This window comes from Nicotiana attenuata, chromosome 12 (genome assembly GCF_001879085.1).
Source record: "Nicotiana attenuata strain UT chromosome 12, NIATTr2, whole genome shotgun sequence".
NCBI lineage: Eukaryota > Viridiplantae > Streptophyta > Magnoliopsida > Solanales > Solanaceae > Nicotiana > Nicotiana attenuata.
This window is the reverse complement of record NC_032000.1, coordinates 37288340-37309731: the sequence shown is the minus strand read 5'-3', so window position 1 is coordinate 37309731 and position 21392 is coordinate 37288340. Positions and strand designations below refer to the sequence as shown.

General features: G+C 35.8%; 2 protein-coding genes across 2 annotated transcripts; both read right to left on the bottom strand.

The window, feature by feature from the left end:
• Positions 403-7218, bottom strand: LOC109235574 (cleavage stimulating factor 64). The gene is made up of 7 exons (XM_019401738.1): positions 7073-7218; positions 6816-6893; positions 5955-5993; positions 5303-5857; positions 5117-5209; positions 919-1095; positions 403-817 (listed from the first exon to the last, which is right to left on the bottom strand). Exons 1-7 carry the CDS (start codon positions 7163-7165, stop codon positions 692-694), a joined length of 1161 nt encoding a protein of 386 aa, XP_019257283.1. The 5' UTR covers positions 7166-7218; the 3' UTR covers positions 403-691.
• LOC109236229 (NAC domain-containing protein 100-like) lies at positions 16848-21047 on the bottom strand. The gene is made up of 3 exons (XM_019402424.1): positions 20853-21047; positions 18552-18817; positions 16848-17718 (listed from the first exon to the last, which is right to left on the bottom strand). Exons 1-3 carry the CDS (start codon positions 21004-21006, stop codon positions 17173-17175), a joined length of 966 nt encoding a protein of 321 aa, XP_019257969.1. The 5' UTR covers positions 21007-21047; the 3' UTR covers positions 16848-17172.

Genomic DNA, 21392 nt, shown 5'->3' with positions numbered 1-21392 from the left:
ATTTGTTATCAAATTTGGTTGAGAACTGGGATGACGGAATAGAACAGCCAATACAGCAGCAACATTGATGCCTTCTGCAGCTAGCCCTTCAACAATTGCTGGCTTCTAACTAGTGCTGGCCAGAAGTTCACCAGGGGATAGCATTGGCTACTGAAAATTTCCTCTTTAAAGGTATACAATGTTCAAGCCACGAGACTGAGCAAAATCCTAATAAGAAGCATTTGAATATTCAAATCTTCTCGGCGATTTAGGAGACATGACATGACGGGAGGGGCTTAATACACTTTCATAGTCTCGTGTTTGGGCTGGCTTAGGCCAAGCCAATAGAGTTCCATGCTTAGTGGTAATAGATATACTACAATGACAAGCACGAGAAGAGGGGAGGGATGGCATAAGACAAAATATAGAGAACTAGAATTCGATTTGCGCAGCTTCCTCAAACAAGAAGCAAGCGAAAATTTATAAGTTGTAGGCTACGTAGCATAAATACAGGCAAACCTAAAAACGCCTGAAAACAATCAATATTAATGAGGGAAAACAACGGAGGGAAAAAAGAGAGAAACTATAAAGGGTTGAAACATAAACTTAGGAGAATCCTGTCTGTAAAAAAAGCAAAATAAATAGCATAGTCAATTAGCTGGACCAAATATTTCCACCCCCGTTGCAATTGTTCTTTGACAGAACTTGTTTCTCATTGACGGAGCACTTGCTGCAACTGAAGCACTTGATTTCTTTGCTCTGGAGGTAGCATGTTAATCTGTTCTGGCGTCAGACTCCTTACTTGCTGAAGAAGCGCGTTCTCCATCTCAGGACTCAGCTGCACATCAACAAAATAAACCTTTTGAGTCTCAAACTGAAGGTAAAACTAATGATTAGTTTTTAACCTAACCAAGTGAAAAATAAAGCTGCGGATATTACTGCTGGGGGTCGAGGAGGCTGATTGCCGGCACCCATCTGGCCAGGGATCAGTGGTGGTCCTGGAAACTGTATTCCTGGTGTATTCTCTGGTCGACCAGGAATCCACGCAGATCCTCTATCTGCTTGTGTGAAACTCCCAACTTGATTGAAGTCTGTCCGCAATTGTGAACCTCCCATCTATATACACTCACATACAAGAGCATGTCAAAGCCCATAGATCACAGGTGTTGAACACAAACAAAAAATGTACCCGCCAATTATTTCCCTCTGGAAACATTATACCAATAACTTATCTAGTAGATTGCTATGAAATGCCATGTTACAGAAAAATGATTTGAAAATGAGTAACTAGCTACAGTTTGTCAAGGTTGATTACAGGATACCACTCTATCCTCCTCGTCTATGCAATACCTAACAGAAAACTGAAACACACAGTCAAAACTTTTTCTTTATCAGGCAGACACAGTCAAACATTGTGGACCCCAGTAGAAAATTTGACAAAATATTCAACTGGTTGCCTTTGAAAGCAAAAATATGCACTAAATACAAGCAAGCAACAGCAAAGAAAACAGGAATAAATTTGTGGAAAGGCAATTTATTAATAAAGCCCTATTAGCAGTCTATGTAACTGCTCTATTATGAAAATAACATTGCTTTTGAACCTTGATTGAAGCTCAACTTACAAAAATAGATATGCTTCGACTTCTCCCATGTTTTACTTGAACCTAGATGCAAGTTATGTAAGTACATCTGAAATACTAGTAATAAGGAATGCAGAGAGTGTGTGTCAACAGTCCTTAGGTAGAATTTGTCTGGTATAGGAACACATTGCATCACAACAAGAAATTAATCTATAAGTCATAAGGTCCAATAATAGCATGGTTTATCCAACCTATCTACACCAGTTATTATTATACTTTGGTCTTCGTAATTATCCTCTGAAAATTCCAAAGGTCTTCAGCAGCCGTCTCCAATTGACAACTCTAAATTATTGTTGAATGCATGAAGATGAACAAAGTAAATACAACAACTACTACCACCACGCCACATTCCCAAGCAAGTCGAGTTAAGTTATTTGAACCTTCCCGTCCATGTTGATTTATTTAAGTCTGTCTGGTTTCAACATTAACAAATTTCAGTTTCTTTAGCATTAAAAGTTCTTTATATTTACTAACATAACAAACTTAATCCTACCTAATTGCTATTGCCTATATAGATTTTTTTCTTCATTATGCCCTATATTTTCTCTAGGTGTGCATGAACTCCAGGAGATTGCAGGTCCTCTGGGACAACTCTCCTGTATGCGATTTTAGGTATACCTCATTCTTTTTAACACATCCAATCATCATGGTTTCACACCTACATGCTAGTGTAAATGGAGGTTGATGTAGTATATGATCAAACCAATTTTCTTAGAAGTCATCGCTTTGTCGCTTAAAGTGATAAGCGTTGCGAGGGGTTATTGCTTTGTAGTTGAAGCCACATGCTTAATATCAGCATTATTATATATTATGTTAAATATTAGTTATTATAATTGTGATTTGATTATTATAGTACTAAACTGATATATTTTTGGTATTTTTTTTTAAAAAATTCACGCTTACTTCAAAAAAGCGTGCACTTCACTTCCGCTTTTCACTTCAAGTCCCAAAGACCTTGTTGCTTTTTTCTTTTTTAAAAACGTTTTTCCCTTGTAAAAACACTGGACTGAACAATCTCAAGTGACTTTTTCTTATTTTATCAACTAAGTGCGTTACCTGCACCTTCGGCATGATCATTTTTAATCCACCTTAACAATTGCAATTTTGTAACACATATCTTGTGGATATTTTAGACTTTAGAGGCCCGATCTTTACTTCCACAATATTATTGCTGGTCTTAACAATCGTTTGATAGAACTTGTCTTTTACTTTGGTAGGAATCATTCAATCACATAACACTTCGATAACACTTCTCCAATTTAATTATCTTATTCAGATTCTATGTGTATTAACATCGTCTATCAAACCATTCTCTTAGAACATTCAGCATATATATCCAAATTGTTAGCATTTAGGCGCCGCAATCCCGTCTAATCTGACCTCAAATTCATCCTTCTTATGCTAGCCAAAAAATGCACTACTTTTGGTAGATCCGACACGCACCCGATGGCATTTTTGAAGAGTCCGAGCAACATAGCTAAAAACTATAGTTGTCCTAAGTACTTCTCCACAGTCAAGCTTTGTGTTGACACCCTCACTACTTTCGTCAATTAGCACAATAACCCTCACTAGTTTCGTCAATTAGACAATGTTGTCCGCAAATAGCATAACTACGGTAAATTGACTATGAACTCAATGCCGATCCCTGGTGTAAACATACAGTTATCGGAAACTTCTTTGTATCTCTTACTATACTTACGCTAGCGACGAGTCCTTCATACGTATCCTTTATGGCATGAATGTATTAAATATAAGTTCTTTCTTCTTCATTAACCACCAAAGGACTTCTCCGTGCACTTTATCATGGGCTTCTCTAGATTATGAACACCATATGTAGATCTTTCTTCCTCTCCGGATAAATTTTCATCAATCTTCTTAGCAAAAATATAACATATGTTATAAATCTACAAGGTGTAAATTCAAACCGGTTCTTTATCACTCTTTGCAGTGTACTTAAGTCTACACTATTATCACTCTTTTCTAAAGTTTCATCATATGGCTCGTAAGTTTAATGCTATGATAGTTTGCACTATTTTGAAAATCTCCTTTACTCGTGTACATAGCAATCAACATACTCTTTGTCCATAGTTGGGCATCTTACCACTTCGTAGTAAAGCATTAAATAGATTGGTAAGCCATACTACTCCAACCTCTCCAAGACACTACTAAACCTCTATAACAATGCCATTTGGATCACACGCTTTTCTAATCCTTATATTTTTCATGTCGTCCTTTGCTTCTGTCGACATAATTCTATGAGTGTAGCTAAAGTTTCTAAAATGCAAAGATGTATAAAGATCTTTAAAAGTAGGCATTATAATATAGACTGAACGCCAAAAATTTCCTAGTGGTAATAGATGTCTCTCAATTACATTGATATATGTGTGTGTTTCTGTGTATAAGTTTCCTCTTCAAATTGATTCCAAGGTTCTCACAAAAATATTACTCCCTACATCTCATTTTATGTGACGGTGTTTGACAGGGTACAGAGAGAAAGGAAAAAACACTTTAGAAAATTATGATCTAAAACAATCCATACACATTTGTACCGCTATAAATCATCTCATTAAGGATATAACCGAAAGTGTAAAGTTAAATTATGTCTAAATATATAAAGATATCATTCTTTTGGGACAAATTAAAAAGGAAAATGTGTCGCATACAATGGAAAAGAAGGCGTAAGTATTATTGATTTTTTTTGATAAAGCAGTTTCCACGGAAATATTATCATTATGTACTCTATCCATCCCGACTAAAGTAATATAATTAGATTTTGATGATTAAATTGACCTAAGTTTACAATTAGATAATGATGGACAAGCAATAGAGCGTGGTACATGCACTATTGAATATTGTTTCAACTGCAACAATATAACTTGATATATGCTGATGTCAAAGAAATATAACTTTGATCATGAGTCAACTCAGGATACTTAATTTTAGATGGAGACAAAAAAGAAATGATTGAGGGATGCATTTATTAATTAAAAGGGGCAAAAGAAATGACTTGGGGATGTAAGCGAAAGTCGGTACTGAAAGAATTTAACTGTCCATTAATTTCATCATCATAACATTAGCAACTTCATCATATAAAATGTAATGATTTATGCCATATTTTGACCTCTTAAATCCTTTTATTTTTCAAGATCTCCGTAATCTTTGCACTCATCCAACTTCAAATTCCCACATGAATGAATAATAGTCATGAGAACTCTTCCAGTAGCTCATTAGTTTCAACAGCTCCTCAACGTGTTGCATTTTGTCATATATATCCCACACGTTAAAAATCTTAAAAATGGAGCAAATTTTGGCAAGGACTCATCCATGGAAAGACAGGCCGCTTTCCAGTGGAACTTAAAATGTAGCGCAGGCCCTTATGCTCATGAACAACTTTTATCAGAGAAAGAAATCTAATGATTCAAGCTTACATGACCAAAAACACCAAAAGAAAACTAGTACACTAGTTTCACTAAAGTAGAGCATAAAGACAAGGGCACCTGATATGGCGGCTGGGATGGCAGCTGACTTGGAACTGGTGGCTGCCCAGACATAAAAGAAGGCCCCATGCTTGCTGGAGGCTTCATAGTTGGCTGAATGATGAGAGAAAAAAAAATTGAATGTTGTGTATGAAAAAGGGGAAAAACCTCAGATCAGTATAGGTAGAACAGTCATCCTCTGCTTACATGAAAAGTAGGATGTGAATGGTGTGGCGGAGGCACTCCAGATGGCGGAAAACCAACATTGGACCCCATGTGAGGGTGCATTGGACGGGGGTAGGGTTGCATTGATGGTCTCACTTGTGGTGGCATCTGTGGCTGCATATGCTGGTGTTGGCTACCACTAGTATGCATTGGTTGCTCCAATTGGGAGGATGCAGAAGGCATCTGCATTTGAAAATGAGATGGCAGCTGTGAAGCAGAATGATGAGGAACTGGTGGCATGTTAACAACTTGAGTGGATTGTGGTAAAGAGATTGGCACTGATTGACCACCAATATGTCCTTTTGATTGCTGCACTGACAGCGACGGATGAGACGGTAGAGACTGGGCTTGAAGGTTTGATGACGAAAGAGAAGGAGATGGCGGTGTTGGAACAGATTGATTTTGCTGCTGTTTTCTTGTTTGATCCTGCATACCAATTTTCCCTGGCAATGATGGAGCCGACTGACCATCTGACTTTGTAAGTTGAGACACTGATGGCTGTAGATTTGGTGATCCTGTCGGTTGGATGGCCGGAATCTAAAGATAGAATGGAGTGAGATCTGTAACTACATCACATCGTATATTTATATGGACAAAGATACTTCACATGTTCAAGATGCTATAACTAACTTACTGCTTGTTGGGGCTGCACCATCCCAAGCATAATTTGTGCCTAATAAACACATCATTAAAGGAACCAAAGTCAGAGAATCAGAAATCAACAGATGAACTCCAAATTTAATGATTTTAGCTCAAAGATTGAAAGCTAATTAATCTGGGAATCATGTGATGCACTCGCAATAGAAGACTACATCAAAGCCCTAAAATTTTCACCCATATCAAAGTAACACACTGTGATTTCTGAGAGAGACAGCAACGGTGAAACTCTCATCCATATTGCACTAACTATGTGATTTATGTTCCTTTTGCAAGAAAAAGAATAGCAGCTGTCTCTTAATCATGACATTTGAATGTTTCAAAGAGATTTCGTCATGCATCCGAACATGACAATAGATTGGAATGACATCCATGTACTTTTCCAATGTAACCTTTATGAGTAGTGATCATACATATTGGTGACTATAAAACAAGAAAACTAGAATTTACAGTTCAAACCACATCACACTTTTCCAATACATAATGTATTGGAGAAACATATGACGGCATCTCTATTTATCTCTCTCTTATTCTTTTATTTTACACTTCTAACAAGAACACTAGAATCTACAGTCTAAAGGCTTAAGCTGTTAGAGAAGGAACACTCTCGTTCTTTTATTTAGCGACTCTTAACATATCATATCTCTAAAAGTTTCATACTTTTGTAATTAAAATAACATCTATAGTACGAATATTACTTACATAAATTGTATAACCTTAAAGCCTTAACTTAAGCATTCCATCAGCAGGGAAAAAAAAAAAAGATAACAATACTCGATGCTTTGCCGCAAAATGAGTCAGGTTAGAAGGTTGACTTAGAATATAAAATAAGTGAAACCTGAAATAGTGCTTTGGTCAAGTTAGGGTTTTGAATGAGAATTTGCCTAGCTTGTTGCTGGTTCTGTTCAATTAATCCCTGCATAAAAAAGAAATTGATAAAGCAGTAACAAATTTGACAAATTTATCAAGAAGCTCGTGCAAGAGAAAAACAAATAAAGTTAAAGCGAACAAAGAATTAAACTCGATTTCATCTCTAATGTGGACATATATATTCATCACGCCTATACGTAGGAGCACACACATATAAATAAATACCTTCATCTGACACATAATGTCGTAAAGCTGATTTTTGGACATCCCGGCGAAATTCGTTGTTAGGCCATCGGCTGCGACCTGCTTTCCCGCCATTTTGTCCCAATTTCTTCCACCGGAGAAAGAAGAGGGACATCAATTCTCAAATTGAGTCAGATTTATTTTGGGACATTAAAGCCTCACCGTTAGGACCTCCATGGCCCAAGCTTATGGGCCTGAACAGTGACCCGGCAGGAATTGGGGCTTTTTTTATTTTAGCTCGCATCAGAAACTATTTACATTTGATAGCCAAAAAAACGTATAAAATTTTTATAATTTTTGTATATAACATACAGAATATATATATATATATATATATATATATATATATATAATAATTATATATTTTTTTAGCTATTATTTTAAGAGCGGCTATACAGTGTTATTTTCCTTTTTTATAGTTGCTTCTTGATAAGAACATTTGCACAAATAGGATGATTTGAGGCCATTGTTTATATGTTGTCCCCGTTTAAGAAAGTTTTACAAAATAGCCTTTGTGTTATGTAGCTGGAAGAATGAAAATGTAACGCTTGTTTAATGTTCTTAAATTTTGTTGGGCAGCCAAAACTTCGTATTATTGAATTGGTCACAAGTTTACCGGACGGGAAAATTTTAATAATTTTGCCAATAGTTCACAAGCTTTGTCGTGCGCTCACTACTTAGTACTATCTTTATTTTACCTATCTTGTTAAAATGTTTACAACTTGTACTGAATATTTAAATTTTATACGTGTTGTTCAATTGTTCATAAGTTTTATCAGACGGACAAAAACTTGGTGTTACCTTCGTTCGAACTATCTTGGTAATTAAGTGTTCATTACTTTGCCTAGATTGCGACTCATTTATGCAACCAGCTTTGCTACCAATCTATGTGTAGGATATTGGGTTTAAGTTACGGGTCGCCCATGTGAACTGACCCGGCCCACTTATAAAAGATAAGGCTGATGGAAGTTAAAATTATCAGGGAAGTTAATTAACTCCCATAAGGATAGGAGAAGTGTCACACGTTAAAAAGAAGTGGCAACGTGGAAACAAAAGGTTATCGGTAGTTCTCCCCATCTCCTCTTCTCTATATATTTTTCTTCAGTACAGAGATTCTCCCTTGGCAAGAAAAAGTAAGAACACAGTAAACTTTAGGCATCTAGTTTGTGAACAAAAACTCTGTTTCCTGGAGATTCAGAATACGATTTGGGGCAATTCCTTTGGTGGTGAGTTCAACAGTTTCCGCTGCGTCAATAAGGTACACAACTCGTTGTTCTCGCCCCTCGTTATTATCTAACAATGGCATCAGAGCCAGGTTGTTTACTCCTAGTTGGTGCCACCATGATATATACTTCGTTACCGATAATCTTTATTTGAACAAGGCGCTGATATTTTTTTTGTGCGCCGTAAACCTTTTTTTCTGTGTTTTTATACCTCATCAAGATAAGATAATCTATCAAAAGTTCAACCAATGTCTGTCTCATTAAAACAAGGACAACTTTTTAGGAAATAGAAATAGACTTTTGTAAAAGCTTGAAAATGCTCTCAGCCAAGAAACCTTGGTAAGGCTCAAGGTAGAGAAGAAGCAACACAGAAAGTTGTCGCAAAAAAAAAAAAAAGAATTATTTTTTTGTTTACACTGGCTCTTTGATATTATTAGCTCTACTTCAACGACAAATAAAAAGTTTCAATGTTGTATGGAACTGACTACTATCCCAGCAGCCACACCATTAATGTAATGACAGTCACACAATATTATTTTCTTCTGAATGCCTAGATAATTGTCCTTGAAAATATGGACTGTGTAATGATTTCCTCGTTTACCGTAACATATGAAAAATCAATATGGATATTTCGTTCAAGGAAATGACCCTTGAATATTGTATTTAATGGCACTATCTCTGTTTTTTTTCCCAAATCAATGATGTTTCTCCTTTTATAATGCATGTGTGATAGTCGAAATAAGTGACACAGAGATTTTGTTTGCTTATAACAAAATAATTGTGATTTATTAGAGATCTTCTGTACTTAATTAGATAATGTGTGGCTTCAGTATCTTAGTAAGTCACTGGTGGAAGACTTGCACCCTATATTCTAAAAAAGAAACATTGTCCGTTTCAGTGAATTAAAATTAGTTTAGTCCTGATCCCTCAATTGATATCCTTCTATAAGTAATTGTGATATAATGTTGTCACATTGAGTGGTTGGAGCCATTCTTATTGTTTCCTTGGTCTTATTTCAGATATGGCTGAACATGGACAAGTTCGAATTACTCCAAGTGGGAGTTCTCGAAGTCAAGGAAGGGGACAACGTAGAAGTGTACGTCGTCGCAGCACTTATATCTATAATTATTCAGACTCGGAGCCTGAAGTCATCAAGAATGTCCCAAGGGCGAGACAAAATGAATTAAGGGATCGAAGGGTTGAACGAAGGGAAAGAGAAAAGAAATTTAGGGAGTTTAAGGAATTTAAAATGGGCCCTGATGTTTCCATTCCTGAATGTGTACAATTTTTTCAGTTAAAAAGAGCGGAATTGGCTAATTAGATAAAAATTACTGATTGGGAAGCATTAGCTATTTTAGCGGACTCACTTCGAGAGCCTTGGGTAGAAATTTTAACTGAGGTTTATCATGATATTTGGCCCAGTGCACCTTTTAACGTGTATGTGCAAGAGTTAGTGTTCGATTGGTACGTGTATGTCCTAGCAAACATGTAAATTGTTATTATGTATTTTATCTTAATGAAATTTAAATTATGTTACTTATCTCACCAGTTACATACATTGTTTATCGTATTTTTTTGTAATGAATTGAGGCTTGAAATAAAGTACACACTGAGAAGTGATTTTAATATTAATTAAAATATTTAGATATAGATGATGAATGGAAACGTAGTGACCATTCGATTCTATACTAAATATAAAATTAATATTATAATTAATTTACTTGAGTGTGTAATCACATGCATAAATTGACTGAAGTATATATTGATGAGTTAAACTTATAATATTGTCTCTAATAACAGACATGGTATCGAAAAGTATCATTGCTGACTTGAACAAGGGTGACAAAACTGAATGGTGAAAATTACGACATTTGGAGTCGTAAGATGTGGTATGTACTCGAAGAACAAGATGCTCTTGAAAGTATTAACCATGCTATGAATCACCCAGAGGAGGGTAACACTGCCCAACATAGGAGGGATCTGGAAACTTACAATATTTGAAAGAAGAAAAATTCCACTGCACGTGGGATTATTGTAAGTTCAGTTGCTGATGATCTCATCCACGAATGTGAACAATATCCTACTGCTCAAGCCATGTGGGCACATTTAAGAGAGGCATATGGGGTACAACTGTGACTCGCCTTCGACAGCTGACAATCAAGTTTGACACGTACAAAAAGCGTCATGATCACGGTGTCAAGCAACATCTAAGGGTGATGTCAAATATGATTGCTCAACTCAAAAGTGTTGGCCATGTTCTCTCTGATGAGCAGCAGGTTCAGGCAGTGATTCGGTCTCTTCCCAATAGTTGGGAACATCTGAAGGTTAACTTGACCCACAATGATAGCATCAAAACTTTTGCTGATGTTGCCCGTCATGTGGAGCTTGAAGATGAGCAGCTTGGTGCTGCAAAGCTTTACCTAATGCCTTTGTGGCAGAATCAACTGGTACAAAGAGATCAAGCTTCAAGCGCAAGAGAAACTGAAAAAATGACGGAAAGGGTAAGGAGGCCGGAGAAGGATCCTCCAAGAAAAGAAACAAGCCAAATTCCAAGAAAGGGAAACGGTTCTATAAGAAGAAAGACAAGAGCAAGATGAAGTGCTACAATTGCCAAGTCCCAGGGCATTTTGCTCGTGAGTGCACTAAACCGAAAAATGTAGCATTTCAAAATACATCTCTTAGTGCTATATATGTTTCTAGCACTGTTTTACTAACTGAATCTTATCCTGTGTGGATTGTAGACTCATGGGCCACCAACCATGTGAGTCGTGATAGAGAAGCGCTCATATAGTTTCGTCGAGCTTCAGCTGGATCAAAGCATATATATGTGGGAGATAATGCAAAGCTTGAAGTCAAAGGGATAGGCACTTGCAGAATGGACATGCGTGGTGGCCGATCTTTGATGTTGCATGACGTCCTGTATGTTCCAGAGATTCGATGAAACTTAGTCTCTATGTCTGTTCTTTTAGATTTAAAGTTCAATTTGAACTTTAGTCGCAGTGGTCTTAGAATTACTCGAGACAATATTTTTTTTATGGTTTTGGACATCGTTATGATGGTTTTATTGTGTTAGATTATAATCCTTCTACGTATAACTATTATGTTGACCGTTGTGTTATGGTATGTTATTCTAGTAACAATGATATTGATGTTATTACGTGGCATGCAAGATTAGGTCACATAGGATATGATCGAATGAATAGATTGGCTAAGGAAGGACATCTAGGTTCTTTATCTAAAATTGAAATGCCAACTTGTAAAAATTGTCTTGCCGGAAAGATTACACGTAAACCATTTGGAAAGGCTAAGAGAGATGATTTTCCATTGCAATTAATCCATTCTGATATCTGTGGTCCAATGAATGTGAGGGCTAGGTCTGGTGCTTTATATTTTATTACGTTCGTTGATGATGTCACACGCTTTGGTTATGTCTATTTGATTTCTCATAAATCTGAAGCACATGAATGCTTTAAGAAATATGTGAATGAAGTTGAGAATCAATTAGACAAAATGATTAAGACCTTAAGAACCGACGGAGGGCGTGAATATCTTTCAAAAGAATTTGAAGAATTGTGCAATGAAAAGGGAATCACCAGACAGTTAACTATTCCGTACACATCTCAACACAATGGTGTAGCAGAAAGGAGGAATAGAACACTATTGGACATGATGTCCATGATGGCGCAAACAAAGTTACCTATCTCCTTTTGGGGAGATGCGTTATTGACTGCAACTTACATATTGAACAAAGTGCCTTCCAAATCAGTTTCTTCCACTCCTTATAAGCTATGGACTGGTCATAAACCAAACTTAAAGGATTTACGACCTTGGGGTTGTGCTGCATATGTAAAAAAATCTTTTAGCAAGTTTGGTAAATTAGGTCCAAAAGGCAAGAAATGTATCTTTATAAGATATTCAAAACACTCCAAAGGGTATGTGTTCATTGGTGAATTAGAGGATGGAAGTGTTACTGAAATTGAATTGCGAGATGTCATATTTTCGGAAAATGATTTTCCAAAAAAGGGAGAGATAAAGAATGGAGAGCCTCTTTATGGAATGTTACACTCAAACAGTCAGCAAGTGTCTTCTGACACAGTTAATAATCAAATTGATCAAGATCTTATTCTTGATCCGAGTGGGAGTGGGAACTCTCAATCCCAAAATCCTTCTGACGAACCTGAATTTCAACTACGAAAGAATGCCAGGAAAAATATACCCAAACGTACTTATGACATTGAAGATTATGTTTTTTTGGTATCTCCCACAGAAATGGATGAGCCAAAGCCTGTGAATGAGGCATTATCGAGCCCTGGGAAAAGATGAGTGGATGAAAGCAATGAAAGAAGAATTAGAGTCCATGAAAACCAACGAAGTCTGGGATCTAGTTGACCTTCCCCCTGGGCGTAGAGCCATTGGGAACAAATGGGTTCTCAAAGTTAAATGCAAAGCGGATGGGTCAATAGAAAGATACAAGACACGATTGGTAGCAAAAGGCTTTACTCAAGAAGCTGGAATAAATTATGAGGAAACATTTTCACCAGTTGTGAAGTTTACCTCAATTCGCTTACTTTTGGCTATTGTTTCACGTTTGGATTTAGAATTACATCAAATGGATGTGAAGACAGCTTTTCTCAATGGAGAACTAAACGAAGAAATCTACATGGAACAACCTGTAGGCTTCATTGTTAAAGGCCAAGAAAAGAAGGTCTGTAAATTGAAAAGATCTATTTATGGCCTGAAGCAATCTTCAAGACAATGGTATTTGAGATTTCACAAGGAGGTGATCTCATATGATTTCACCATAATCAATGAAGACCATTGCATTTATGTGAAGAAGTCCAATGGAATGTTTGTAATTCTTTCTCTTTATGTGGACGATATTTTATTGGCCGGAAATAATTTGGAGTATTTGAAAACTATCAAGTCATGGCTTTCAAAGTCATTTGGCATGAAAGATATGGCCGAGGCAGACTATATCCTTGGAGTTAAGATCAAAGGAGACCGTTCCAAAAAGTTATTGAGTCTATCTCAAGAAACTTATATAAAGAAAATTTTGGAGCGTTTTCGCATGAATGCTTGCAAATCCATGGATATTCCTATAGCGAGAGGTAAAACTTTAAGCCTTGAAATGTGTCCCAAGACTGAAAATGAAAAGGAAGACATGTCTCGTGTTCCATATTCAAGTGCTGTCGGCAGCTTGTTGTACGCTATGATGTGTACTCGCCTAGACATTTGTTATGTTATAGGTCTGGTTAGCAGGTACCAATCCAATCCTGGCAGAGATCATTGGAAAGCTATGAAGAGAATTTTCAGATACCTAAAGGGAACTGCAGATTATTCACTATGTTATAGTGGTAATGATTTATACTTGAGAGGATATACATATGCTAATTGGGCTGGTGATCGGAATGATAGAAAATCAACATCCGGTTATGCCTTCTTACTTAATGGTGGTGCTATATCATGGAAAAGTAAGAAACAAACCTGTACAACCCTTTCAACAATGGAAGATGAGTTCGTGGCTTGTGCGTCTGCAGTACAAGAAGCTGTTTGGTTGAAGAGATTCTTTGAGCATTTGGATATTACAAAGAACTCTCAGGGTCCCATGACTCTATATTGTGATAGTCAAGCGGCTATTGCATATACAAAAGATCCTAAGTATCACAGCAAGACCAAACACATTGACATCAAGTATAACTTTGTAAGAGACATGGTAGCAAGTGGAGAGATAAATTTACAGTACATTCAGAGGCGGAGCTAGGATTTGAACGTTATGGATTTGGTATTAAAATCCTTTGAAGTTACTGGTTCTAAATTAATAATTTGTACTTATTCATTGAATTTCTTAATACAAATACAGGGTTTGAATAAAAGCTACTGGGTTCGGCCAAACCCGCAACTAACACTGTGGCTCCGCCGCTGAGTACATTCCTACGCGAAGCATGATAGCTGATCATTTTACAAAGGCGATATCTAGAGACCTGTTTGAGAAACATGTTATGGCTCTAGGTTTGCGAAGGATATGAACATATTTATGTATTGTAAAATGACTTTAGTATTATAATATACTCATCAATATTTGACTCTTGAATTTATGCTTATATCTCGTATGTATGTAATGAATGTTTTTATTGATAAAGTGTGTTGAACAAGTCACGAGATTGGCTCTCTCACACGAGCAATCGCCTCTTACGTTAAGAATCGTGAAGAGATGAGACCTTATAGAACCTTGGATAATGCGAGATTATATTTACTTGTAAAGGTCGGTCTTGTCAACTAATCAGACTTACGAATTTCACTATTCGATTATGACTTGTTTTGTAAGCCAGATGCGAGTTTCTCTAAGAAGATGGTTTGAGGATTATTGAAGTGAGAAACTCGGGTTAGACATTTGGAGGTGTTTAGATCAAAATTTGTACGGTGTTGAATGATTAAAAGAATAAGGCATACACGCCAATATAAGGTGAGAACACCGTAACATGTATTTCATACTACGTGTGCTATCGACCATGAGATAATGGAAGAATGAATCCCTGCTTCTTCATTGTGTAATATCCCAAAGAAATTATATCAACTTTTATTAGAATACCCTTTGACATTTTACTGTCTCTTGAAGTGCCAATCAGTGTTGCTACTTTAGCAAGTCACTAATAGCCATGAGTGATTCGGCAATGCAGTGCATGTCTAGGAAAGCAGTTGATTTGGAATGGAAAGATTCGAGTAGAAAGGGAAGACGACTAAAATTTAGTAATTTAACCTGTATTCATAGGTCGACCATTACACTTACCATGAGGGTATTGGGTGTAGTTGTGGATACAAAGTTAAATATGAACTCGAGTTCACCTCTTTCGAAGATGAGGGATCAGATAAATAGCTACTGGAATAGCAAATGATGTCTGGGGTATTACGAGTAATAAAATCCTCATGTTAGTAGTAAATCCCTTCCGCATGTGATTGGATTTGCTACATAGAGCTGTTAAACAACCTTAAAGGGTTTAAGAATATTCTAGCTCTTAATGCTCGCAGGTCGCATGAACTATTTGCTAGTATAAATTACGTGTGTTATTGCAATGGTACTAGCTTGGATCTAGTCCACCATGTGCGAAGTGGGAGATGTAGGATATTGGGTTTAAGTTACGGGTCGCCCATGTGGACTGACCCGGCCCACTTATAAGAGATAAGGCTGGTGGAAGTTAATATTATCAGGGAAGTTAATTAACTCCCATAAGGATAGGAGAAGTGTCACACGTTAAAAAGAAGTGGCAACGTGGAAACAGAAGGTTATCGGTAGTTCTCCCCATCTCCTCTTCTCTATATATTTCTAGATTCTCCCTTGGCAAGAAAAAGTAAGAACACAGTAAACTTTAGGCATCTAGTTTGTGAACTAAAACTCTATTTCCCAGAGATTCTTAATATGATTTGGGGCAATTTCTTTGGTGGTGAGTTCAACAGTTTCCGTTGCGTCAATAAGGTACACAACTCGCTGTTCTCGCCCTCGTTATTATCTAACACTATGTGAACTTAATTAGTTTTTACAAGTCTTATATATATCAGTTAAACATGAGTTCAGCGTGTGGAGTGTTGTGTATGCGCATAAAAAAATCATTCAAATAAGTAACTCAAATCATCAATTGGTCTACTATATATCTTTGTTTCGATGTCTTCGTTGGCTTTTGTTACTTCAGTTTAACCTTGTGAATGATGAGGAGAATAGAGTGGAGATGGAAGTATATTTATGATTTTTTTTTTTAATAAATGAGATAAAATTTAATTAGTGGCTTAAAATGGGGCATATAGTGAAATTCTTTATTCCATTGGTAAAACTACGATCGGAGAAATTAGAGGGCTAAGTGCAGAGGCGGATCCACTTCCCACCTACGGGTTCACGTGAACCCAGCAGATTTTGTCCAGACAGTGTAAATGTGTACGAAAAATTTACTAAATATCTATAAAAAAATGAATGTGAACCCAGTTACTACTGAAAATTTACCCACAAACATTAAATCCTGAATCCACCTCTAGCTAAGTGCACCACTAGCCACTTTTAGGGCAGTTGTTAATTGAAACATAATTAGCATGGTAAATTATTAATGTATTTAAAACATAGCCACAACTTGGCTATTTTGTATGAGATTTAAATTATCAATGTAATTTAATATGTTGTAGCAAATTAATTACTTACCATCCATTTTACCAAATTACGAGTTACTACATATCGATAGACATACTTGTAATTACTTGATAATCTTTATAATTTCTCATATATAATTGAATCTCTTTGAGAGTTAACGCCTACTTTCTTCTCGTGTTGGAATTATTCGCTATTCCCTCTGTTTCAATTTATATGTTATATTTTTTTTTTTAATTTTTCTAATAAAGAATGTTATATTTTCTTATTTAAAATAGTTTAACTTTAAACTTCTCATTTTATTGTCAATAAGATGATTATAGCCACACAAATATCTGTGAATTGCTTTATACTACAAGTTTGAAAGTCTTTCTTCTTCTTTTTTTTTTTTTTAAATTTCGCGTCCAATCAAACACCACCACACAAATTACAACTGCGATGTGGAACCTTGATGATCGTGAAAAAAAGATATATGTACTAGACTAGGGATTTTCCCATGTCAATCAAAGACTAAATAACATAAATTTACCACGTTTTTGACTTATTGTTGTCTCATAGATTTTTACCCTATGGACTTGCTGCAACATATACAGTAAACATATATCTAAAAGCATTAATTCCATCAAATAGTCTTCGTTGGTTCCAACTCCTCCTTTACAAAGCTGTAGTTAGTTGTGACTACTAAAGACTAATTATAACGTGCGTACGTAGTTACGTTCCTCATCGGCTCTTCACCAAATATTGGAGTCCAATTTGTACGGTTGCTCCTGTGTCTGTTGCTGCTGGACAGAATTATCAAACACCATAGATGAAGAAGGTACTGCCCCAATATTATCAACAAAATTAGAACTAAAATGATCATCATTTCCAAACTGAGAAATATTCCCTTGTAGTGGTGGCATAAATGAGTAATCATGAGTATTAGTTGTAGCTTCTCTTGGTTGATAACCCCTTAACTGTAATGCCCTAAAAAGCAAAGAATTTACTGATGAAAGATTAGAGCTGTTTAACAAGCTAGAAGCCAAGTTCATGTTCAAGTTCATATTCATGTTCTCATTGTTGTAGTTGTTCAAGGAAATATTGTTGCTAATTATCCCATTTGATGAATTGGCTAGGCAGTTGAAATTAATTGGTAACTCAATATCTCCAAGCTCATTTGTAATTATTGTGTTAGTGTCACAATTAGGAGACTCTAGGGATTGTGGAGAAGATGATGTTGGCTGTGGTTTCTTCACAGTCGAACTCTTTTGGAACACTCTACAAACTACCCATTCCTCCTGAAAAAAGAAAGAAGAAAGTGTGATTCAATGTAGTAAAAATTTAAGTTATATACACCGTCAGAATAAACACATTTAACAATACTAGTATAAATGATAAATCCAGGAAAAATAGAGTGGCCATTCTCTATCAGTCTCATGATGTACTAGATCTACTTCTTTCTTCTAGAGGTCCTAAGTTAAAACTTAATTATTGCTCCCTTCAATTTAAAATATTAGAAGTTGTTTTGTTCCAAAATATTTTACATTTTAGAACAACAAAATGCCATTTTTTTAAGTAATTAAATTCTTATCATTCCAATTAGTAGAGTGTTAATTAAGAAGAATATAAGAAAAGAATAAGTATAGTTTAGACAAAAGTGTTATGATTAAGAATATTAAATGTCTTTACAAAAAATTTAAATAGATAGGAGAGGTAGTTGTATTTTGCTTTCTTAGTAATTCACTCTCTATCCTGAATATCATCTTTCACTTATTGAAAATTATTTAATTCTTTTATCCCAAATTATTCTTAATGACATGCCTTGTTGAGACCCTCACCACCACTTATGTAAAATAAAATAACATATGAAACTATTACCACCATTTATTTAAAAGAATACTTTTAGTAGTTTGAAGGGGAGCCTTGGCGTAACTGGTAAAGCTGTTGCCATATGACCAGGAGGTCACGGGTCACGATATGGAAACAACCTCTTGCAAAAATGCGCATAGCTGGAGCTTAGTGCACTGGGCTGTGGTTTTTTTTTTTTTTTTTTTTGTAGTTTGAATACATTTCACTTACATGTCACAAGCAGTCAAATTACATGAATATATCAGAGGGAGTAATACATTACCTTAGAAGGTTTGAAACCAAGTCTGGTTTCAAGTCTGTATTCATGCATAACCCAATTGGTTTTCTCACCCTTAGGAGCTCTTCCTTTGTAAAAAACTAGGGTTTTCTTCATCCCAACAAGAACTCCTCCACGAAAAATCTCCTTGTCTTTGCCTGTTGTTTTCCAGTAGCCTGCTTCTGTAGCTCTATTTGTGCGAAGGCCAGTTGGGTACTTCCTATCTTTAAGACTATAGAAATACCATTCCTTTTCTCCCATTGAAGCTTTAGCTGTTCAATTCAATTTAACAATATAATGTCAATATTTCATTATCTTTCACTACTAGAAAATAGGCCTACGGCAACACCACGAGTTCCGTTGCCATAGGAAGGAAAACCGATGCAATAAACCTAATGCCACGGTTTAGGCTCCGTTGCGGGATCAAGCGTCGTTATAGGTCTATTGCAACGGTTTACAGCAACGGTTTCTTAACTGTTCCCACAGGCACATCTACCGCGACGGTTTTACTATGGTCAATTACAACGATTAGTAGCGAGTTATGGCAACGGTCTTGAACCGCCGCTATATGTATTTGCGACGGTTGATAACCGTTGCTATAGCCATTATAACATTTTTGACATGGTTTGTTTTATCTATTGAAACGGTTATTAAAAGCAGATGCAACGAGTTATAATGAGCTACTGCAACGGTTATAAGGAGTTACTGCAACAGCTATTTGGACCTATTAACGGTTGTTATCAGCTATCGCAACAGGATAATATAATACACTAAAATTAATATATAAATGATGAAATGAAAATATATTCACCAACAAAATCATATTTCAAAATACACAACCATGATAAAAGAAAAATATACAATAAAAGTGTTTAATAATCTAAAAGTTGGCATATATAAGTTTGCAAAATAGTTCAAAAATAAAAAGTTGGAACCGTCACGATACATTAATTTACAGCGACGGTTTAATCCCTAATGCAACGGTTTATTCTGCTACCTATATCAGTAGGCCTGATAGGAACATGCGACGGTTGTAACTGTTGCCATAGATATTTTATTGCAATGTATACATAACCGTTGCTAAATAACTTTTGCGATAGGTCTATTTTTTAGTAGTGTTTATAGCCAGCTAGGCTTTGTTGTGCGAACTCTCCAGAGATATTACAGCTGATAATATTTTTAGAAAGTCCGAGCAACATAGCAGCTAGGTTATTACTTCGAATTTTCATGCAGCAACATCTTTGTTTCTTTTTTAGTTTTTTAGTTTTCTTATCATAATGGTTGCTATTTGTTGAGCTTATTTAGATAGAAAGAACTTCCGTTCATTTTATTCTCCTTGATCTCCAGTTTGACACGCCATGTTTGTCAACATAGATTATAAAAAATGCTAAGTAAACAAGTTTTAAGCTGTAATATATATTGATATATAAAAAAATGTCAAGAGAGCTTTTGCAAAAGAAGAATGTCATTTTCTGTTTGTTTGCTAGGTAAATAAGCATTAGGTATAATCTCAGACGCAACTTTGCCTATTATTTAACTATATTTAGGGTAAACTGTATTTTTTCTTGGAAAAATAAAAAAGAATGAAAGAAGATTAACAGAAGCAAGAAATTTATCTCATTTTTGTTCTCCCTTGGTTTTCTTCTCGTGTCAAAAGAAAAACATAGAAAATCTCGATCCACCCCATGAGTGCTTATCAAACCACATGGTATATTATGCTTTTAAATACATTAGTCCACAGTAAAATCTGGATCTATATCGCTTTAGAAAAATCAATAGGTAAAAACTAAAAGCAAATGCTGCAGGAATCAACTAATTAATTAAGTGTATCATCATGCTAGATGCTACAATATTATATAAGCCGACTTTACAAATAATTCAGATTTGCATGACCTAATTAAAGCGATATTTGAATCCCTCTGACTACTTCATTAGAATTTTTTCCCATATCAAATGGATTCAACAGTGTATATATAACGAAAAAATTCATTTTACTATTTGCATAGTAATAAGCTTCTAACGAAGGAATTCAGTTGAACCCCTTTCCTTCGTCCAGAGAAAAGGGCAGTCCGGTGTACTAAACTCTCATTATTGGCGGAGTCCAGGGAAGGGCCGGACCACAAGGTCTATTGTACGCAGTCTTACCCTATATTTCTGCAAGAGGCTGTTTCCACGGCTTGAACCCATGACCTCCTGGTCACATATATGGCAGCAACTTTACCAGTTACGCCAAGGCTCCCCTTCGGATTGAAGAGAAAGAATAAAGCAAATGATCAAAGAGAAGGAAGCAAAAGAAAATATAGTTACCAGGGAGGTCCCAAGGCTCGCACTTATTGAGATCAACATCAGCAATAGCTCTAGCACTGAAACTGAAATTAGAAACTTTGTTAGTTAGATAAAAAGTGATGAGTTCTTCATCTGTGGGATGGAACCTGAACCCTGGAGGAAGCTTTTCCTCCATTTTGTGATAGAAACTTTGTTTATTTTTGTGAGGAGATTAATTAAAGTACGGATACAAAGAGGCTGCTTATTATATATGGTGTCAAGCTGCGTTATTTCCTATGCACCATACTTCAGGAAGAAGCAGCCAATTCTTCAGTCTTTTGTTAATCTTATTATAAAATAATGACAGCTACCGTATTGACAAAGATAGTGTATTTATGAGACAGATTTAGATTTTCATTTGTCGGGTGATTATTATAGTGCCACTGGATGAAGTGAGTTAGCTACTGCTTGCTTATACTACCTTCGAAAATGACACATCCATTAGGTTTTAAGTTTTTTTATATATATATATATATATATATTGCATAATCTTATAATTTAAAGGTTCTTAGTCATCGTAGA

Coding starts and splice junctions, on each gene's coding strand:
- LOC109236229 (XM_019402424.1), bottom strand. CDS start 21,006: ATGGAGGAAAAGCTTCCTCCAGGGTTCAGGTTCCATCCCACAGATGAA. Junction 18,818..20,852: donor CGAGCCTTGGGACCTCCCTG/GTAACTATATTT, acceptor TGAATTGAACAG/CTAAAGCTTCAATGGGAGAA. Junction 17,719..18,551: donor TTGGTTTCAAACCTTCTAAG/GTAATGTATTAC, acceptor TTCTTTTTTCAG/GAGGAATGGGTAGTTTGTAG.
- LOC109235574 (XM_019401738.1), bottom strand. CDS start 7,165: ATGGCGGGAAAGCAGGTCGCAGCCGATGGCCTAACAACGAATTTCGCC. Junction 5,994..6,815: donor TGACCAAAGCACTATTTCAG/GTTTCACTTATT, acceptor TGTGTTTATTAG/GCACAAATTATGCTTGGGAT. Junction 818..918: donor AGCCTCCTCGACCCCCAGCA/GTAATATCCGCA, acceptor GTTGATGTGCAG/CTGAGTCCTGAGATGGAGAA.